The sequence below is a fragment of the Leptinotarsa decemlineata genome, unplaced genomic scaffold, assembly GCF_025532065.1.
Source record: "Leptinotarsa decemlineata unplaced genomic scaffold, Ldec_3_MD MMD2_tig00026361_RagTag_RagTag, whole genome shotgun sequence".
NCBI classification, from domain to species: domain Eukaryota; kingdom Metazoa; phylum Arthropoda; class Insecta; order Coleoptera; family Chrysomelidae; genus Leptinotarsa; species Leptinotarsa decemlineata.
This window is the reverse complement of record NW_027412704.1, coordinates 1,598,782-1,617,933: the sequence shown is the minus strand read 5'-3', so window position 1 is coordinate 1,617,933 and position 19,152 is coordinate 1,598,782. Positions and strand designations below refer to the sequence as shown.

The window sequence follows — 19,152 nt, the reverse complement described above, 5'->3', positions numbered from 1 at the left end:
CGAGACAAGATAGAACAAAGATGTGGAAAACAGAAGGGATGTGCATTTTTTCAAGACAAAGTACAAGCACTACAGGAAAATCCCTACGGCGTTCTCAGAGCGGTGCCTGTGGGAAAGAAGCGGTTCACATTGAATTTTATTCATTGGAGATCAAACACATTTGAAAAAACTTTCTCAGGAAGTTTATTCCACATAACCTCCAACGAACTTATCGAAGCAGAATTGTCTGATTTGACATTATTATATCCGTTTTGGAGACATTTATCTTCTTGGAGATATGCAACATCCTGCTGCCGGTGAAGATGTGCCTCCGTAGCCGATGTTCTGGAATCTAAATGGAATGACGAGACAAGTATGCTGTCATCAGCAAAGCAATTTATTGGATTCTTGTTTTTTTCCAATAAGTCGTTTACATACAATAAAAAGAGGGTTGGAGACCCTGAAATACTCTGAAAGAATTGCGGTTTTCAATTATGGAATATCATTGACTTTAGGTCGATGATGGCCACTATCTTGCACTGAAGAGTGGCTAATGAGCCCGAAACCGGTCTGCAAGTGTGCCTTTCTTCTAAGAAAATATTTTTTTGCCTTTTTTGGATATAGACTAAATATGAATGAGAACACAAAACGGCAACACAAAATATAGAAGTTTTTTACAAACTGCTCCGGAAAAGATTTGATCTTCACGAACTTCATTTCCAAAAATATTACTGAATGTTTTGCTATCACATCAGCTTTTTCATAGTAAATAACATACTGAAAACTAATTCTTCACTCTTATTTTTATAAACCCCACGGAATCAACAGTGAAAACTACCTGTTCGGGTTTAAAACTGGAGAATTTTTATACAAATGTTTTTTAAAGTTTGCACAACCCGTTCTACCATACCATCACTCTATGGATATAATGGTGAAGAAGTTCGGTGAACAAATTACCACGTCTCATTAAATGACTTGTATGGAAATCAGATTCCCTTTGGGAGAGTAGGTTCGAATCCTACCGACTGCGCCATGTGACAGAATTGATAGCTAGGCAAATACTGGTTTACTTTCCTTCCTCTAGAACATTCGAAGTGAATATATTTCAAATAACTGAACTGAATAATTCTCCATTATTGATTCTGTTTATTTCCAGGTGAGAAACCATCACCCCTTTTTCGATCTGGATATGAACAACTAAAATGAATAACAATGCTCTCGCCTGGCTCGCTCGAGTTGACTGACTATTTCCCATTCAATCTCACGGGCCCGTGTTTTTTTGGGTGCCGTGTTTTTTCCACCCATGTCGATAGTGGTTTCTGAATAGATAAGTACTTTCTGATTATTCCCATATTGATTTCAATTCAAGAGCCACCGGGAATGATCAGAAAGTACTTATCTATTCATCTTTTGATTTTCATGGAATTATTTTCCAACAGCTTGACTGCATTAACCTTTGTCGATTTTATATAATCGATCGTTTCAAAAACACTTTACTAACTTCGTTCGAAAGCTTCTGATAATTTGTCTTCCATATTCTCTGTTTCACATAATAAATTTATTCCCACCATTGATATGGTAATGGTGATATATTGATATGGTAAAGTCCTTTTCACCTTTTTAAGCCTTTTCTGCCAGTCTTCTTTGGTAATATTAGATACTTCTCCTTTAACTAGCTCTATCACCTTCTTATCAAATTTTGGAAATTTATTTTTACGTCTAATGCTTTGTTTCAACTTTCCCCAAATCAACTCGATGGGATTGAAAATACAAAAATAGGGGGAAGTCTCAGTATAGTGTGTCCATACTTTTCATCAATACTCTCGAAGGCATACACTTTTTAAATGTTTTTGTCTGTAAAACTTCAAGCAGTTGGTTTTTGATATAGTAATCTTCAAAATACAAATTGTTATCCATTGAAAAAACTTTGTATTTCATCTTCCCTCGAATTTTTATTCGGTACTTTGATGAGCTGTCGCCAATGATAGGAAGCGTTGTCAAGAACTATTACACTAGTGACATCCAAATTTGGTACCAATGTGTTTTCAAACCATTCCTCGATCATATTAGCTTATATGTTCTTATGATAGACAACATTGCAGTCATCAAGTTTTTTCCACATAATTTGGAACCTATCCTTCACTTCCTCCGCAATGCACAATGATTAGTCGCGATTCTTTGTTTGCAGGCATGTTAGGCGTACACATTCTCGAACCATTAGTCCACCCTTTCGTAACTGTGTCGTGAGTGTCTTACCAAGTTTCGTCCAAATTGTTGTTCTTGTCTATATTGTTATTTGTTCTGAGTATTTGTTACGAAATTTCACTATTCTTCTGATTTCCATAACTGCATGACGTTTGTTTATTATTTTGAATCGACAGTGGCTCACGTTATGGCCGGAAGTATTCAATTTCTTCCTTATGATTTCAGTTGTAGGAATCTCATTGCGTTTGTACTAGTCGTAAATTGATTTTTTCATTAATTTTATCAGATGGAAATCTAAAGGTTTTAGTAATCCTGTATCATATCGCGTCTTGCGTTCATAAGGTTTAGTGAAAATTATCCAATACGAATCGCCAATTCTTCAGTCCACGTGGAGTAGTTGGCAGCGGATTCATTTCTCTGTATTGGGTTTTTTGGCCTTTGAGAGCGCCGACACCTTTAAGTATGCACAATACCGTTTACTTCAGCTAAAATATGCTATAAATTGGTTGCAATTAAGGTGTAACTGACATAATGGTTTAGACTTTCGCGGCTGAGGTTTTCAGTGTCACTGTTTTTCGAGTTTGAAAGCCGTGGATTGTTGGAATTTCTTCCTGACATTTCGCTGCCGCGAGTGGCTAGCCAGGGAAACGTCAGGAAGAAATTCTAAAAAGCCACGGCTTTCAAACTCGAAAAACAATGACACTAAGGAGTAACTTTTGGTTTACGCTTAGTTTTAATATCGATTTTCATTGAGTATCGGCCAGTAAATGTTGTTACTTGTTTTTGCCAGTTGAAAATTAATCCATAAAACCGGACAAATTCCGAACTTCCTGATTTCTCATTTACGACCGGCGTCTCCCCTCTCGACACCCTGTACATAGACCAAACAACGATTATTTCTATCGTCTAAACAACGGCTTTTGCACACACGGTGACCGTACACAAGGTCTCGCATGCTTGAGCTACAAATAGCAGAAAAGCTTCTATCTAGCCAACTTAGCGAATGTGCGAGTCGTGCACAAGCTAACGACGCGTCAAATGAAATAGAGTTATGAGTTTCGTCAAAAATATATTCGGGATGGCCGACAACAAGGAAACCGAAGACGAGGAGGATGTCAGCGAAGAAACGTCGACTTCCTCTGATACCGGGTTTGTCAGCAGTAACGTCAATAGCAGTAGTGATTTAGAAGGAACACTGAGGACGGGGGAACCTACTGAAGCGGACTGTTCGTCCATTTCCAACTTTTTCGGATACTGGTATGTTTTTCCTGTGTTTTCTGTGGTTTGTGAGTTTCTGTGGTTGTGTTTTTTTTGGTTTCAGTACAGAGGCATTTGACTTTATCAGTTCATTTTTGAAAAATAGAAAGCAACTTGTTGTGATAAATGGTAGTCACTCTGATAATATGAGTGCATGTCATGGAGCCCCGCAAGGTTCAATTCTCGCCCCGCTACTCTTTATTATCTACACATCTGGCTTCTCCAAAGTTCTTAAGTTATTAAACATTCATGCATAAGCAGACGACACTTACTTGTACTAGTCCGATAAAGTAAATCAGCTTATTGATCAAGAAACATCGTTCAATAATGAAATTTTGTTCAGATTTCACAGCAACACTGTCTTAACCTTAATCCTAGTAAATCATCTTTAATACTTTTTGGAAAAGCCAAAGATCATGAAAGGGCTATAGATGATATCGATTTGTATATTGATGGACATTCTGTGGAATTGACTGACAAAATATAATGCTTAGAACTTCATATAGACTACAACCTCAAATTTGTTCATCAAACAGACACTAGCTCTCTCAAAATTACCCTTACTGACGTACTGATTCTATCTATGTTCATTTATTGCGATGTCGTCTATGGCCTTTCTATCGATTCTGCAAGAATTCAGAAGGTACAGAACGCCTGCATTAGACTAATATTCAGCTTGAATTACAGAGATCATGTGACTCCTTCAATCAATCATTTGAATTGGTTAACAATGCAAAACAGAAGAGAATTACCTTTCGTCTGTTTCGTTCACAAACTGATCCCACTTATTCAGTGAAGAAACTCCTTCCCAAACGTCACATACATTCAAGAAACATTCAATAATTTTGACATTCCGAATCATAACAGCACTATCTATGAACGATCCTTCAAGTATGATGCTGTAACAATGTATAACAAGTCTGCGGCTTGAACCACCGACTCCCACATCGGACGATTGATATGGTAAAAATGAAAATTACAATGAAGAACTTTATACAAGTGTAGAAAGGGCAAACATTTTAGTTTACCCCGATAAGTTACTGCGTAGAATCAAAGTATGTTCTATTTATCAGTAACTTGTCGTATTTAACAATTTTGATTATAAAAAAAACTTACTGAGAAATTTTCTCATTAGTCAGTGGGTTATGCTTGAAGACTGCCAGTCTTCAAGCATAGCCCACTGACTAACAAGAAAGTTTTTTTTCCTTATTCAGAGGAATCGGGCAAATTTTGGATATGCAGTTGGTGAGTACCTCGTTCACTAGATGGAGTGACATTTTGTTGTTCGCTCCAACTTAGGAAGAGGAATGAAATACTCTGTAAGAATTGCGATTTTCAATTATGGAATATCATTGACTTTAGGTCGATGATGGCCACTATCTTGCACTGAAGAGTGGCTAATGAGCCCGAAACCGGTCTGCAAGTGTGCCCGTTCGAAAATTGAAGGTCAACTTTTTCAGTTGTATTACCAATTGCGTATGCAGGAAATTTTCTGTGAAGATTCCTGCACTGACGCCTGTCGGATATAATCCAACGCTCTTCGTGGTATTAGCCAGGGGAGTAGTTGTTTTCTGACAGGAGTCAATCCAATCAACCTACTGTGTAGGTATATCCGAGACTGGCTTGAACGTTTAAACTTCATTCCTTTAGATTATATTTACTGAGAAATAATACAATACTTATCTTAACATTTTGGAGGCCAATAATAATAATAATAATAATAATAATAATAATAAATATACTTTATTGTCTGAAGATACAATAATCTTATCGACAAAGTGTAGACATTCATAAAACTTGATATATCATGGTTCACATGATATTGTCAATAAAATATAGGACTATCAATTAATTTAATTTTCAATTGGTTGTAACTAGTATTAAGATAAATAAATTAAATAACACATATAACATATAACATACTGAGCTGATGTTAGACGTCAGTGAACACTGTCTCAAAAAATCCCGTAATACTATATAAAGCCAGATCCAGAAGAGAAGTTTTCAATTTTTTTCTGAACACAGCATATGTTTCAGAATGTTTTATTCCTGTTGGCAGATGATTGAATATTTTGGCAGCGTTATATATGCATGAATTTTTTATGAAATTTGTTTTTGGGATTGGAAGTTTTATGTCATTTCTCTGGCGGGTGATTCCATCAGCGAACTTGTAAAGTGTTTTGTTTTTATATACTAGACAGGCAGTTTCGAGAATGAACAATGAGGGCAGAGTTAACAACTTACGAGTTTTGAATAGTTCTTTACAAGATACTCTGGGAGCCGCCTTACAAAGATAGCGAATTGCACGTTTTTGAAGAACAAAGATTGAGTTAAAATGTACTTGATTACAGACTCCCCAGAAAGCGATTCCATATCGAATGTGCGATTCGATCAATGCATGATAAACCTGCATTGCTGTCGCTGTACCTAGTTCATTTACAACGATGCGTAGTGCATAACCACCCGAGGCGATCCTTGAACCTAGCTGTCTAACATGATGCTGGAAGTTTAGTTCCCCATCCATGTGCACCCCTAGAAACTTATTACATGCATTATTTCTTATTGCACCATCACCCAGAGGGATATCCGGCAAAGCACAGTGGAATGATACGCAGTTAGTTTTTTTAATATTGAAGGAGAGTAAATTAGCATCGCACCACTCTTTGATCTTTGTAATCCCTAAAACTATTTTTGAGTGCAAGTTATCAGCATCTTTATCGTACCATAGAATGGTAGTGTCATCAGCAAAGATTGTGAAAGAACCGTCGGTTGTAATATTTACTACGTCGTTAAAATACAGTAAGAACAAAATTGGTCCCAGCACTGAGCCCTGAGGAACCCCACACTCGACTCCATCTGAGAGCCTATGTGTTCTCACAATCTGAGTTCTCTGTTTAAGGTACGATTCTATCCAATCATAACTCTGTTTTCTGAAACCATACTGGTTTAGTTTACGCAGTAGAATTTTATGGTTTACACAGTCAAATGCTTTTGACAGGTCGCAAAACACCGCCGCACATGCGTCTCCACGGTTTAGTGTAGTGTACAGTTCATTAAGGAAGACAAACATGGCATCTCCAGTTCCTTTCCTAGCCTGAAAGCTAAATTGCTGCCTATTTAGAATTTTATTTCTTTCCACGAACTCCATTATTCTTACCTTTACTAGTTTCTCAATGATTTTACCAAGAATTGGTATAAGCGATATTGGCCTATAATTGCAAGGGTCATTAATATCACCACCTTTAATAGATTGGAATTACTATAGTGGTTTTTAGGAAGTCCGGATATGTTCCCGTCACAAACGAGTTGTTAATAAGTTGGACTAGTAATTCTAAAACGAAAATAGGCATGTTTTCAATGATACTAACTGAGATACTGTCATACCCACAACAATAATAGCTTCCCTTTTTTTATAGGCAAAATACGACAAGTTATTGATGAATAGAACATTTTTTCTCTGAAAAATACTTTGATTTTACGCAGTAACTTATCGGGGTAAACTAAAAAGTTTGCCCTTTCTACACTTGTATAAAGTCCCCCATTATAATTTTCATATTTTTCATATTGTGGAAGGTGGAAATACACGAAAAAAGTCGATAAAAAACTGATTTTCCTACTCAGAAAATGACTTCGTTCAACATTGATATATTGGCAGATTTATGACAGATTTATGACACCTTTGTTGATTGACAGATTTTTTAATTTTCACTTCTCTCATAGAGAACCACATCACATTTTCAAAAACACCCATATCACTGAATCATACTACATTAATAAACTTATTTTTTTATTATCCAAGCACTCTTTAAGTGTGTTTCACACATTTCGAATTGTTGAATGAGAATGCTATTTTTCGGTCACGTTTCGTGAAAACCTTTATTTATTTCACAAAGCAAAGTCTTTAACCTTGTATTTATCTCGAATGAGATCCTATATTTAGCCTTGTGTCTATTTTCTGAAAAATGCTGTTGATTTTAATATTCTGAAACTCGTGTAGAAGGTTTTGAATTGACAAACTGACTTGCAATGTTTTGAGTATGTCGACAGACACTTTTAGAAAACAAGGGAGATTTCTAGAAATATCCAGATGCTGAAAAATACTATAAATGTACGCTCTTCTATTTTCAAACAACTGGAAGTGTAGCTAGAGCTAGAGGGGCTGGAAGAAAATCTATCTTGGACGAGAAATAAATAGAAATCGCCGCGTCAGCAGTGAATAACTCTCTGCAGTCTACGTCAAAAGTTGCTCGTGAGAATAGAGTCTCAACAACTACCATCAACGAATATCTCACCCCTATGAACTGAAAATATTACATACATCAAATGAATATCACCCTTACAGAAGTATCCGACTGTTTGATTGCAAATCGAAACGGCATAAAAAGTATTTTTTCTAAACGGAAATGTCAACCGCTGAAGTACCCGATATTGCCCAGACATAAACCCACATATTTTTCAGGAAGATAACACTCAAACTCCTGAGAAAATAAATGTTTGGGTAGGAATGTTGGGAAATCATATCATAAGGTAATCCCATACATACATACATCCCGTACATGTACATTCCCAATGATCACTTATGTGCAATTGCTTGGTGGTCTAAGGCTTTATAGAAAACGGCTCAGGCGAAGCTCTCTGGCTCACAGAGACAGGCTTGCCTGGCTATAAGTGGTGCCCTCAGTACCACACTGTCAGCGGCCATGGATATCCTTCTAGATCTACCTCTTTTCCACATTTTTCTGGAGAGGACTGCATACAGACTTGTGCACATTGCCAACTGAACAAATCAATTTGTTGACACTGGTTGGTTAACACTGTCACAGCATTCTGGAAATGACCTCTGATTTTATGCCTCCAACTGTCAACTACGAACTGCCTTATAAAGTACTGTTCCTGAGTAGAGAGGACTGGATCCTCCGGGAGAAGGAAATATTAAGAACAGATAGTTGTTGGTTCACAGATGGATCAAAAACACCTTCCGGTTCTGGTGCAGGTGTTTTCAGTCGCAGACCCAGGACAGAGATATCAACCTGCCTAGGTTGATATCTTCGAAGATATCTTCGAGATATCTTCGAAGCTTGATTTCAAACAGTTGTTGGACTACAGTAGGAGTGAACTACGATGTCTAACAGGCCTTCTAACAAGTCACTGTCATTTGAATCATCATATGCAGAGAATCGGACTGTCGGAAGACAGTGTGTGTCGCCTCTGTTTGGAAAATGATGCACATACCTTGTGCCTGTCTCGCTGAGGACTAAATCAGGTTTTTGGAGGCAGAAATTGTGGCCAATAATCAAGATGAATTCGAAACTCTAGTTATTTCACAAGAAGATGGTGTGCCTCCACATTTTTTCAGACCAGTAAGGAATTAGTTGGATCAGACATTTCCAGGCATGTGGATTGGTAGGCGCGGTCCATTGGAATGGCCTACTACTTCACCGGATTTGACTCCTCCGGATTTTCTTTCCAGGGCTATATCAAATTGGAAGTTCATGTTACGCAACTAGTGACAATACGGAAACTTAGAAACAAAATTACAGAATTACTTCATAAGTATTCTCAAATGTTGACAATAATTTGCGATCGTAGTGTGCCCGACTCACGGTGAGTTATAATACTGGGAACGCGAAAATGCAAGCTTTTTAGCCTTTTCAACAATCATCTAATGTAGGAAAGTGCAAGTACAGGTTGTGACGGCTTCTCTCCTTTGCGAGGTTTTTGCCGTTTTTAAACCAAAGTATGGAGTAACCATTCCGTTGAAGATCAGTTTTGATGATGCCTAGTTCCCTTTCGAAACCTTCCTTCGTATCACAGAGCGTATGTTGACTATAACTAGTGAAAGTGGCGATCCCATTGGCACTCCATCTTACCTAAATAATTCGTCTTTCAGTTGGACATAGCAGTTTCGTACACAGCATCCTAATAATTCCATGATTACTTGCTATAGGTTGTGTTGTGCTATAGGAGTTGTGGAATTGGCCACGGTGGTAGTGTGCCTGACTCACGATCGGAAGGACGTGGGTTCGATTCCCGCCTGCCTCTACCAGATATTTTTCTCGAAAGAATTTATCTGGTTGAAGCTGGGATGATTCTGCAACCGTGTTAGGAATCACACGTTGAAAGATAAGACCTCGTTAGTCCTTATCTCGCACGAGTTTCTCAACTTCTGAGAGTTGTCGTTTGTATGGGGGCGACAGCTGATTAACGGAAAAACAGATTTTAAAGAGATTTTTTTTAGGTATACTGTTTTACTGTCATGAGGTTCAAGGGGAATATTTTGAATACTTGTTCCAAAAGATTAATAATTAATAACGAAGTTAAAATTAAAGGTTATCGTTTTATGTCCCCATATTTAACAAATCCGAATGTTACTAATAAACTCGTTTTTTCAATGAACATTCATTTCAAAAAATCTGACATGCAGTGGCGTAGTTACAAAATTCCTAGTCCCAAATTCAAACATCTATAATTCCGCAACCGGTTATCAAAATGTCGTAAATGTTTAAAGATAATTGAAATAATGATTGATTGATCCAAAAGATTTGTCCGTTTTCATGAGTTTACTTTGAACTGAGTTGACAAAAGTCGATTAATTTCGTCAGCATAAAAATTATGTGCTCGGGATTCGATGAGGTCGAAAAAGGCCGTTTGACGAAGGTTCTCTCGGTGAGGAAGTCATCGAAGTGCTTGAATAGATGGTATTCTGTTGGCAAAGAGTCTGTCGATCGTTCAAATGGCAAGGCACCCACTTTTTGAGCTTTTTAACCTTTTCAATACATTCTAAACCATCAAAAACCGGATGGGAACTGTTGCCCAGTTCTTCCGACATCCTACGCACCGTTTGTGATGGGTCAGTCTTCAAGTCCTCAATTCCTCGTCCTGGAGAACTGTAGGTCGACTACTCTAGGGCTTCTATATTTTGTAGCAATCCTGTGGATGATATCTGATTCAATTCCATAATGAATGAACTGGATAGAAAATAGTGTGTATTGTATAATTCAATGTTCATATGAAAGTAGTTGTTTGTAGAGGGCTTTATATTCCAGTTTGTGTCTAAAAGTTACTTTTTTGCATGATCTACACACATTTTTGAATCATTTACTTTCAAAATAGTGGCTTTCTTTCTTTCTTTGGAAGATTTCCACATTCTTTTTGTATTAAGTTGGACAAGTAAGAAGCCAAAACGTTTTTTCCTCAAAAGTGTACGTCTCCTAATGATAAACCTCTTTCATTTCATACCAAGAACTGTTTTTTATTCTTTTAAGCCCCACCTCAGATTCCATGCCAAGTTATAATAGGCACAGAGTTTACATTCGCCTTCCATAAATTACATTTTCGGCATGTAAAATAAATACAATGTGGGTTGATTGTTATACGCGAGAGATTATATCGATAATATCAATATTTTGTACGAAAGCGGGTTATAGTAGCATCTAAGTTTAACTATAATGAAATGCACTGACGCTCTACGCTGACGTTGGTGTGGTCGAAAATAGCGAGTCTATAAATTAAATGAAAGCTTTACGCGTTGAACCATCCAGCACACTTACTGAGTGGATATGTGAAATTCAAACGAGCAATTTGATTAGGAATTCAGTAGCAAACTTTCTCCTTACTCCTTGGGAACGGTTTTACTTCCCCAAGATTCCAATATATAGCACACTTATCTCGTCATCTGAAGTATTTTTTTGCAGTTCTTGTGATTCACCTCAAAAAATATGGCAGTGAAAGTTACATTGAATCATTTGAACAATTCAGTTCGTTCAAGTTTCTTGCGTATAATTAAAACAAAAGAGTTTGGGAAAACAATTTTGAATTACAAACTGCCTATCCTATCTGAAGTCTTCGATTCTTTTGTATACAATAATAGTTTAATGACAAATGTTCAATCTGGATGTCGTACATTCTATAGCACCACCACCGCTCTTGCCAACATCACCCAAGATTCATTCAAAGCAACTGATAATGATGAAGTAACTGCCATGGTACTCTTGGACTACAGCAAAGCATTCAATACATTAGATCACAATATTCTGTGTAGGGAAATGTCATTTTTCGGATTCAGAAACCGGACTCAGTCAGTATGTCCTGACGGAAAGTGTTCTAGTGCTTTATCTGTTGACTATGGAGAACCTCAGGGTTCTTTCCTTGGCCCAATTCTGTTCTCTCTATATATATCTGAATTCCTTTAAATAGTTGATCATTGCAGAGTTCATCATTATGCAGACGACAGTTTTATTATCAAATTCCTCTAAGTAACTGGCAGGTGGCCATGGAAAAAATTAAGAGCGATCTACAAAAGTTACTGGATCTATCTGAAACCCATAACCTGAAATTGAATTCTAAAAAATCTCAGCTGATACTTTTTGGCTCAAAACACAAAATATGGAAAATTGAAGGAAGAATTGAAATCCAACTTGGACAAGACTTACTACAAATAATTACAGAAAGCAAGAACTTGGGTTTGTGGCTAGATGATGATCTGAGATTTCACAAACATATACATTCACTTTGTCGTAGCTCGTACTGTATCTTATGTCAACTTTATCAAAGTAGAGATTTTATGACTTCCAAATTGAAGTTGAAACTTCCCCTCATATTGTCTAGATTAGCATATTGCGATATAATCTACGGGCCTGCTTTGATACAAACTGATGTAAATCGCTCACAAAAAATACAAAACAATTGCATTCGTCTTTCTTATGGTGTGGGAAAATTTTACCATATATTCCCCAAGTTCAAGGAGTTAGGTTGGTTATCGACTGATAAAACCTGGCAGCTCCACCTACTCGTCAATACACATAAATTCCTCATTTATAAAAAGCCAAATTATATTTATGAAAGATATAAAACTTTCAAATCTCAGAATAATTGGAGGACACGAAACAGTCACACTTTTATTTTTCCAAAACACTCGACAGCCTGCTTTTCTCGTAGTTTTATTTACAACTCTATCAAACAATATAACGCTCTGTCCAGTGAATTAAGACACTACTCCATATGTAATTTCAAGAAAAAGTTGAAAACATATCTAAAGTCTTCTGCATAGATAATATATTCATGTTATGCTTTGCTCATATGGTTTTCCCTTTGTCTCACTTTGGTGTATTTTTTTATATATATCTTACCTTATTTAAGCTAAATAGATTTTTAATATTTACTTCGGAATTTATAACCTTTGTTTCTTTCTTAGTTTCACAAAGATTCATGAACTACTCACTTACCAATGTATAATAAGGCAGTTATTTTTATATTTCTATATAATACATGCTATCTCCTAGGTTAAGTTGTGAAACCTCCTCGGCAGAACTTCGCCCTTCCATTGATTTTTGTATCAACTTCTTCTTTATAAACAATGTATGTCAATAAATAAAGCCCATTTATTATTATTATCACCGTAGTGTGCGCTTGTCAGGCCCTATCCCCCGAAGCCCCGATACATTCGGGAGGGCGCGCCAGCATTATCAACCAATGACCACTCCCCATACCGTGGGGTAAGTGATCATTGGATACGAAAATAATGTGCCCTGAGCAAGGGCAGTGAGCCAAGAATGCCAGCTTTCTGCATCTGTGCGGTTAAGATTTCTGCCTTAGTGCGGCAAGCCGGTATGATTTTAATTAATGGTCTGCTAGGTCACGGACCATGCAGAGAAGTGGATCCGAACTCCTGACGACTTTACAGGCTATATCCAGTACCATTCTGTCATGTAGACACTCCAAACTCGAAAGTCCACGGCCTCACTGTTCTCGGGGGAAGTACAACCGTGGAACGGACGATTTGGGATGCAAACTCCTATAGAGATGCATAATTTTTTGGGTCTTTACGTCGAGTTGATACAGCTCCTCCCGAGTCCACTTCATTACTCCAAACGAGTAGAGTAAGATTGGAACGGCAAGCATATTTGTTGCAGCAACTTTGTTCTTCTCAGACAGTTCCGATGATCAGATGTGTCGAAGTTTGTGCTGATACTTGCCGCGGAGAGAGTTTTTCACTGCTGTTACCTCTTGTGAGTGGCGTTGTTCCACCCCGAGGTAAGTATACGTCTCTCCGGCATCCAGATGGTGTAGGATGCTTCCATTTAAGAGCTGCACATCCTCTCCGTAGTCCCCGCATCGTCCTCTTTTGAGATGGACCATTGCACATTTGTATATCCCGAATTTCATACCGATAGCATGCATGTACTCTTCCACCACCCTCAAGGACTGATGGAGATCCTTCTCTCCAGAGGCATAAAGTTCAAGATCATACATATGAAACAAATGGGTGACCTTGTGCCTCCGGTTTCCGGGGGTGCCACAGCTATACCCTCGAGTATTTCTGAGCGCAATGGATAATGGCAATAGTGAGATGCAGAAGAGAAGGGGGCTGAGGGAATCACCCTGAAATACACGCCTTCTGAAAGTGACCCACCCTGTTTGGACTCTTGCTTGACCAGATGTTATGGTGAAGCGAGTTCGCCAAAGTGGTATCAGTTGTTCAATGCATTTCACTATTTTGTCGGGTACCGCAAGGCATCGAGCGTTAAACATCTATCGATGAGCAGGTTTTCTTCACATCCAGCGACTCCTTTCTTCGACCCTCTCTGCTCATATATCCGTTCGAACACTCGGTCAACTGCGATGAGTATTCGTGTGAATAAGATGCTTGTAAACAACTTATAACACGAATTCAAGCATGTTATCGGTCTGTAATTCTTAGGAATCGACAAATCTCCGCTTTTGGGGATAAGAACGGTCCGCCCCTCGACAAGCCAATCCGGAAGCAGCTGCTCTCCGTCCAGCCATGAGTTGAAAACTCTGGCCAGATGGCGGTGGGTGCTTGGTAGTTTTTTCCACCAATAAGTGTTCAGCCCATCTGGGCCTGGAGCAGCAAAGTTCTTGGAACCCACAAGGGCTCTTCGAACGTCATCCGGGGTTATCAGGTTGCGTAGTTCTTTGAGCTCGGGCTGTCGAAGCTCTCTGTTGAAAGCTTCGAACTGCGCCAGGGCTGGAGTGTCTAAGTTGAGTGGCTGCGGGTGTTCATAGATATCCTTCCAGAAGGATTCCACCTGATCAGCGTTCGGCGGATAATCCACAACACGTGGAGGCTTTTGGAATAAGCGAGAAGGTTTCTCGCGGAACCTAAGGTTTTCCGCGATACCTCTCGCTCGCCTCACTAGTCACTTCTTAGCAGCCACCAGTATTCGTATCCTATCAAGGCAGTGCTGTTTGGTGGTCAGCAGCACGCCTTGACTTGAAGTGTGATGGATACGTCGTAGTTTAGCGGCTATTCGCCGCACTGCCGGCGTGAAAGGCCTATTGGCCGCTCTGCAATCCATCACACATTGGATACGAGACGCGTGTTGTCTCGCCGACGTGATCTTAGCCTCTATCTTGTGTACACGCCGTTCAATCTTCCGAACCGCAAGGCCGGGATTTCGTCCTTCCGATTCGGAAAGCGATTGGACGACGCTATACACGGCGGTGTTGATTTGCCAGATGTCAGCCTCTTCTGTTAGAACCCTATGAACCTCCGCATCCAAACGAACCAGTTCTTGTGGCTTCAGGGGCCTAATTCTGTGGAGCGCCCTGCGTGTTCTGATGGTCGTCTCCATTGGTGGTAAGGTACGAGTCTCCTCTCCAGCCGGGCCAACGGGTGGTAGAACTGTTACTTCTACCACTTCGTTAGCAGGCTGGAAAGGAGCTAAATTATTATTATTATTATTAATAATTTAAAAAAATGGAGGTTAACTGCCTCAATTAGTGAAGGTGGAGAAACCCAAACAACGTAGATATTGAGTTTATCTGTTACTCTAGTGCACACCGTTTTTTTAATATATTCATCGCTGAAGTTGAATTGATCTACGAAGAATAATTTCGTGAGCTCAAGGTCACTGACATTTTCCATTGAACCGAAAATTATTTCAGGATATCCCCTCCTCGAAAACAACCCACAAACTCACGTCATTCCCGTCATTTTCACAACGTTTCCACTGTTCATTCAATTTTCCCAGTCCACCGTGTTAGCTTCACAAATCTTTCCTCGGGAATCTCAAGTAGCTCTCGGTAGTAAATTAAAAACGAGTTGAAAATAACCAGAGAAGACATTCACGAAAAAAACCAACACAAAACTTGAGATAGTTACAAAATGGGGATCTAAATTTAAAACAGAAGTCGGTTCTGCGATCATTTTCCAGTCTGGCTGATTCAGCCGCTCCGTGAATTTCACGAAATTCCTCTCGAAAGTAACTCATGTGCTAGAAGCAACGATGTTCAACTTCTTCAGGAAATCCAAGAAAGACTCGGACCGCAGAACCAAAGATCCGAAAGAGCAGCCTAGAAGTCCCGCTCAAGGTGAAGATGTGTGTAAAAATACCTGCCAGACAATCACCAGCAATTCGGAGATTGCGTCGGAAACTGAGAGTGGGCCCTTGCCAAACTATTTCTCGGAATCTGACGCGGACTCACAAAAAAATGCATCCAGTGTTGTGACACCTACCGAGAAAAACGACTCGATAGCACCCGCTAATCCCGATATCATTGCGACGATGTCCCGGAACAACGCGGTTTCTTTCGAAATGCCGAAAAAACCCGAACAAGTGCATGTGAGTGTGAAACCGTGCGGCCACGGTACTGTGGGTGTACCCACGAGGGTACCACTCAGTGGAAACCGATCCGGGAATAGTACCCCGAGTGCTAGTCCAGTCCTGGAGGTCAGGAGGAACTTCAGGATCACCGGGATTGAGAACGTCAGCGACGTAGGAGCTGATAACACCGTCGCTGGATCTTTGAAGCTGCACGTCAACCTTCCCAACAGATCTGAAGAGGAAGACAAGTAGGTATCGAGTTGGATAGTTGTCTTCTACACATACATTTTGGACGTCTACAATAGTAATTGACTTCTTGTGTCTTTGTATTCCCGGATCTTCTGTTTTACTTTCTTGTACTACTTGTACAGACCAACTGCTCTGTTGAAGTAGTAGTTCAGTACTGTTCATAGACAGTCCCTTCACTGATTTTCCACTACATGGATCCGTGTCCGGGAAATTAATCAGCTTTTTCGTTGTCTGCAATGTTTAAGGCACCTAGTGTATAATCCATTTCTTCAGCGAGTTTTCTCAATTCTCCATCGCATTCCCAGACCAGCATTGATGTCCCTTTTGAGTTCTGGAAAGGAATAGTTAAAGATGTGTTTCCTTGAAACTAGCAGCGATGGGAAGCTGTATTCTGGCACGAATTTATTAAGATCACTGAAATGCGTGAAAAAGCTACTGTTGTATACATTCTGAGTCGTTTGTCGATAGTTAGACATTTATAATGTTTTGTAGTGGAGAGACAGCTTTTAAGATTGAGAGTACCACAAAAATCCACTAGGAAATGATGATGTTATAGATAATGTTCCATACATTCTGTGTTGGTTCAAGTTGGTCGAACATTTATGAGGTTTTCTGGTGAAGAGATAGCTTTTATAGTGCTGCAAAAATCCACTAGATTGATGGTCCATTCTATGGTCTTCATCAATACTTAGATGTTGGAGTTATGGACTACAAGACATCAAGATGTTTGTTTTGTCTACAAAACAATATGAAGTAGAAATAGAATCATATCCCAACTAGCAATTTCGTATTTTATAATAGTTGCGAAAACGTTTCTGAAACACATTATAAAACTGTATTTCTCCCAGACATGTTTTCAATGTGTTTAAAAACAGCTATAAATGGAAAATTGGTACCTTTTTAAAAAACATTATAGTCTTTATCAATATTTTGTAAGGCCTTTCACAAACACTACAAAACAGTTTTATAAACATTTTGGCAGTTACTATAAAATTTGTCTAATACTCTCAATGAGTGGTTTTATAAAAACGTTATGAAATATAATACAGCCGAAAACGATGAAGATAAAATGAGAAAGTGTAAAAATGTTTTCTCGAAGGCAAAAGAAGTAATTGGCCATTAAGAAAATATAATAGATATTTCACCAACTGAAAACTAACAAATAGAAAGGTTGAAGCCATTTTGATATTTCACTTTTGTACTCATAAAACTGTTAAAGACATTGTTTGTGTTTCCAAGATTGATATGTTTACTGCAAATGAAATTTTATTGGCAAATATATAGCCTATTAGCAAAATTAGAGCGCGCCACTCATTTATAAATGTTTCTGAAAAAATTATTAATTATACAAAAATTCACTATATCAACGTGGTAATTTTCTAGTCGTAAACCTAATTCAGATTGTTCTGAATAATATAAGGTTATAATATCTATGTACTTTTCAGCTGTTAATATCACTATAAGTGCGGTATTTCATATTTGCAACTCATCTAATTTCAGTATTCCGAATTACTAACATTTAAAATGGCGTCGTTCTATAAAATAATTTGGTATCAGTAGCAACCATTTCTACGTATTTTAGCTACTATGTTACCCCTATAAAACTGTTACGAAACACTTAGTTCTAGTATTGCGGCAGAGTAGGACATTCAATATATATATTGTGACACAACTAGAAATACAAATCAATTCAAAGAACTAAGATTATTAAGAAAAAAGGAAAGAACAAAAAAAACACACATCAAAGGTGCTGCTAGGACTACTTTTAAAGCTATAGGTTCCTACAAAAGTGCTTGTATGAATAAAGGGTTTCTCACATATAGTATGAATAAATATGATCGAATGTTCTTTCTGAATTCTGTGTTTCTCCAACTTCTAGCAACAAATCATCCTCTTCGTTGGACTCTAGTTCTAATAGCCCATTATTCCTCACCTCATTATTCGTTACCATTCCTTCGTCACTCGAATGATCCTCCAATATCGAGATCTCCGCCATGTTTTCAACACAAATGTCTGTTTCTTTTTCATATTCTAATAAACTGGTACTTGCCATAGTAGAAATATTTCACCTATTGACATTGGATCCAACTCAATATTGATTTTTGATTCTTTTTGAACATTAACGACATAAATATTCCTATTACTGCACAGTATATTTTCGTAACACATTTTCAGTCTTCTTCTAAACGAACCACTTTGCTTAATTTTTTTCCAATGACCAATATTACACGACTCATTATAAATATAGTTATTGGGACGCTAGTCAAATAAAACTAAAATATTATATTTTCATTACATGACATCTGAAATCAACGTCAGCTGGTTGTTCTTAAGTGCTGCATTTTATTCTTGGCGGCAGCAAATATATATTCGCGAAAGCAATTTGATTTTAGAACAGTTATATCAGTGTTTTGGAATTGTAGTAAATATATCATACTATAAAATAGTTGGGAAATTATCATTAAAGTAACAATATGAATATTAATGGAAATAAAATAATGTTTGAAAAAATTCTAATAAAATAATTTCATTGAAGTTACAAGAAACAGTTATAAAACAAACTTGAAATAGTTTTATAACTATCATGAAAATCTCGCAGAAAAGTGCTATAAAACTGCTACAAAACAATTTACTTATAGCAAAATAAGTTTTAAAACTTATTTGTAAAAACGTTTCTGTGATAATTTCGTGACTATTCTATAACGGTTTTTCAATTTCATTTCATAAACGTTTTTACGACAAATTTTTAAAACACTTTTATTGCCTACAACTGTATTGTGTTCACCGATCATCTAATATAATGAATTAGCATTTTGGAAGTAATTATAAAATACTTATAAAATAAAACTGTTGCAACACCATGGAATTATAAAACAACTTTGCTGGTTCTGCTTGA

The 19,152-nt window shown here is 37.9% G+C and overlaps 1 protein-coding gene across 4 annotated transcripts in view; it reads left to right on the top strand.

The window, feature by feature from the left end:
* Nucleotides 1–19,152, top strand: part of LOC111513598 (uncharacterized) — a 45,210-nt gene that overhangs the window by 9,109 nt on the left and 16,949 nt on the right. The window contains exon 1 of one of the 4 annotated variants that reach the window (XM_023169818.2): nt 3,162–3,441. The exons of 1 other annotated variant lie outside the window; for it this stretch is intronic. In XM_023169818.2, coding sequence (XP_023025586.1) covers nt 3,236–3,441 — 206 coding nt within the window. In that variant the 5' untranslated portion in view covers nt 3,162–3,235. Of the gene's footprint in view, nt 1–3,161; nt 3,442–15,432; nt 16,256–19,152 lie in introns of those variants that run through there. 2 more of the 4 variants (XM_074185045.1, XM_074185044.1) reach the window with 2 other exon arrangements.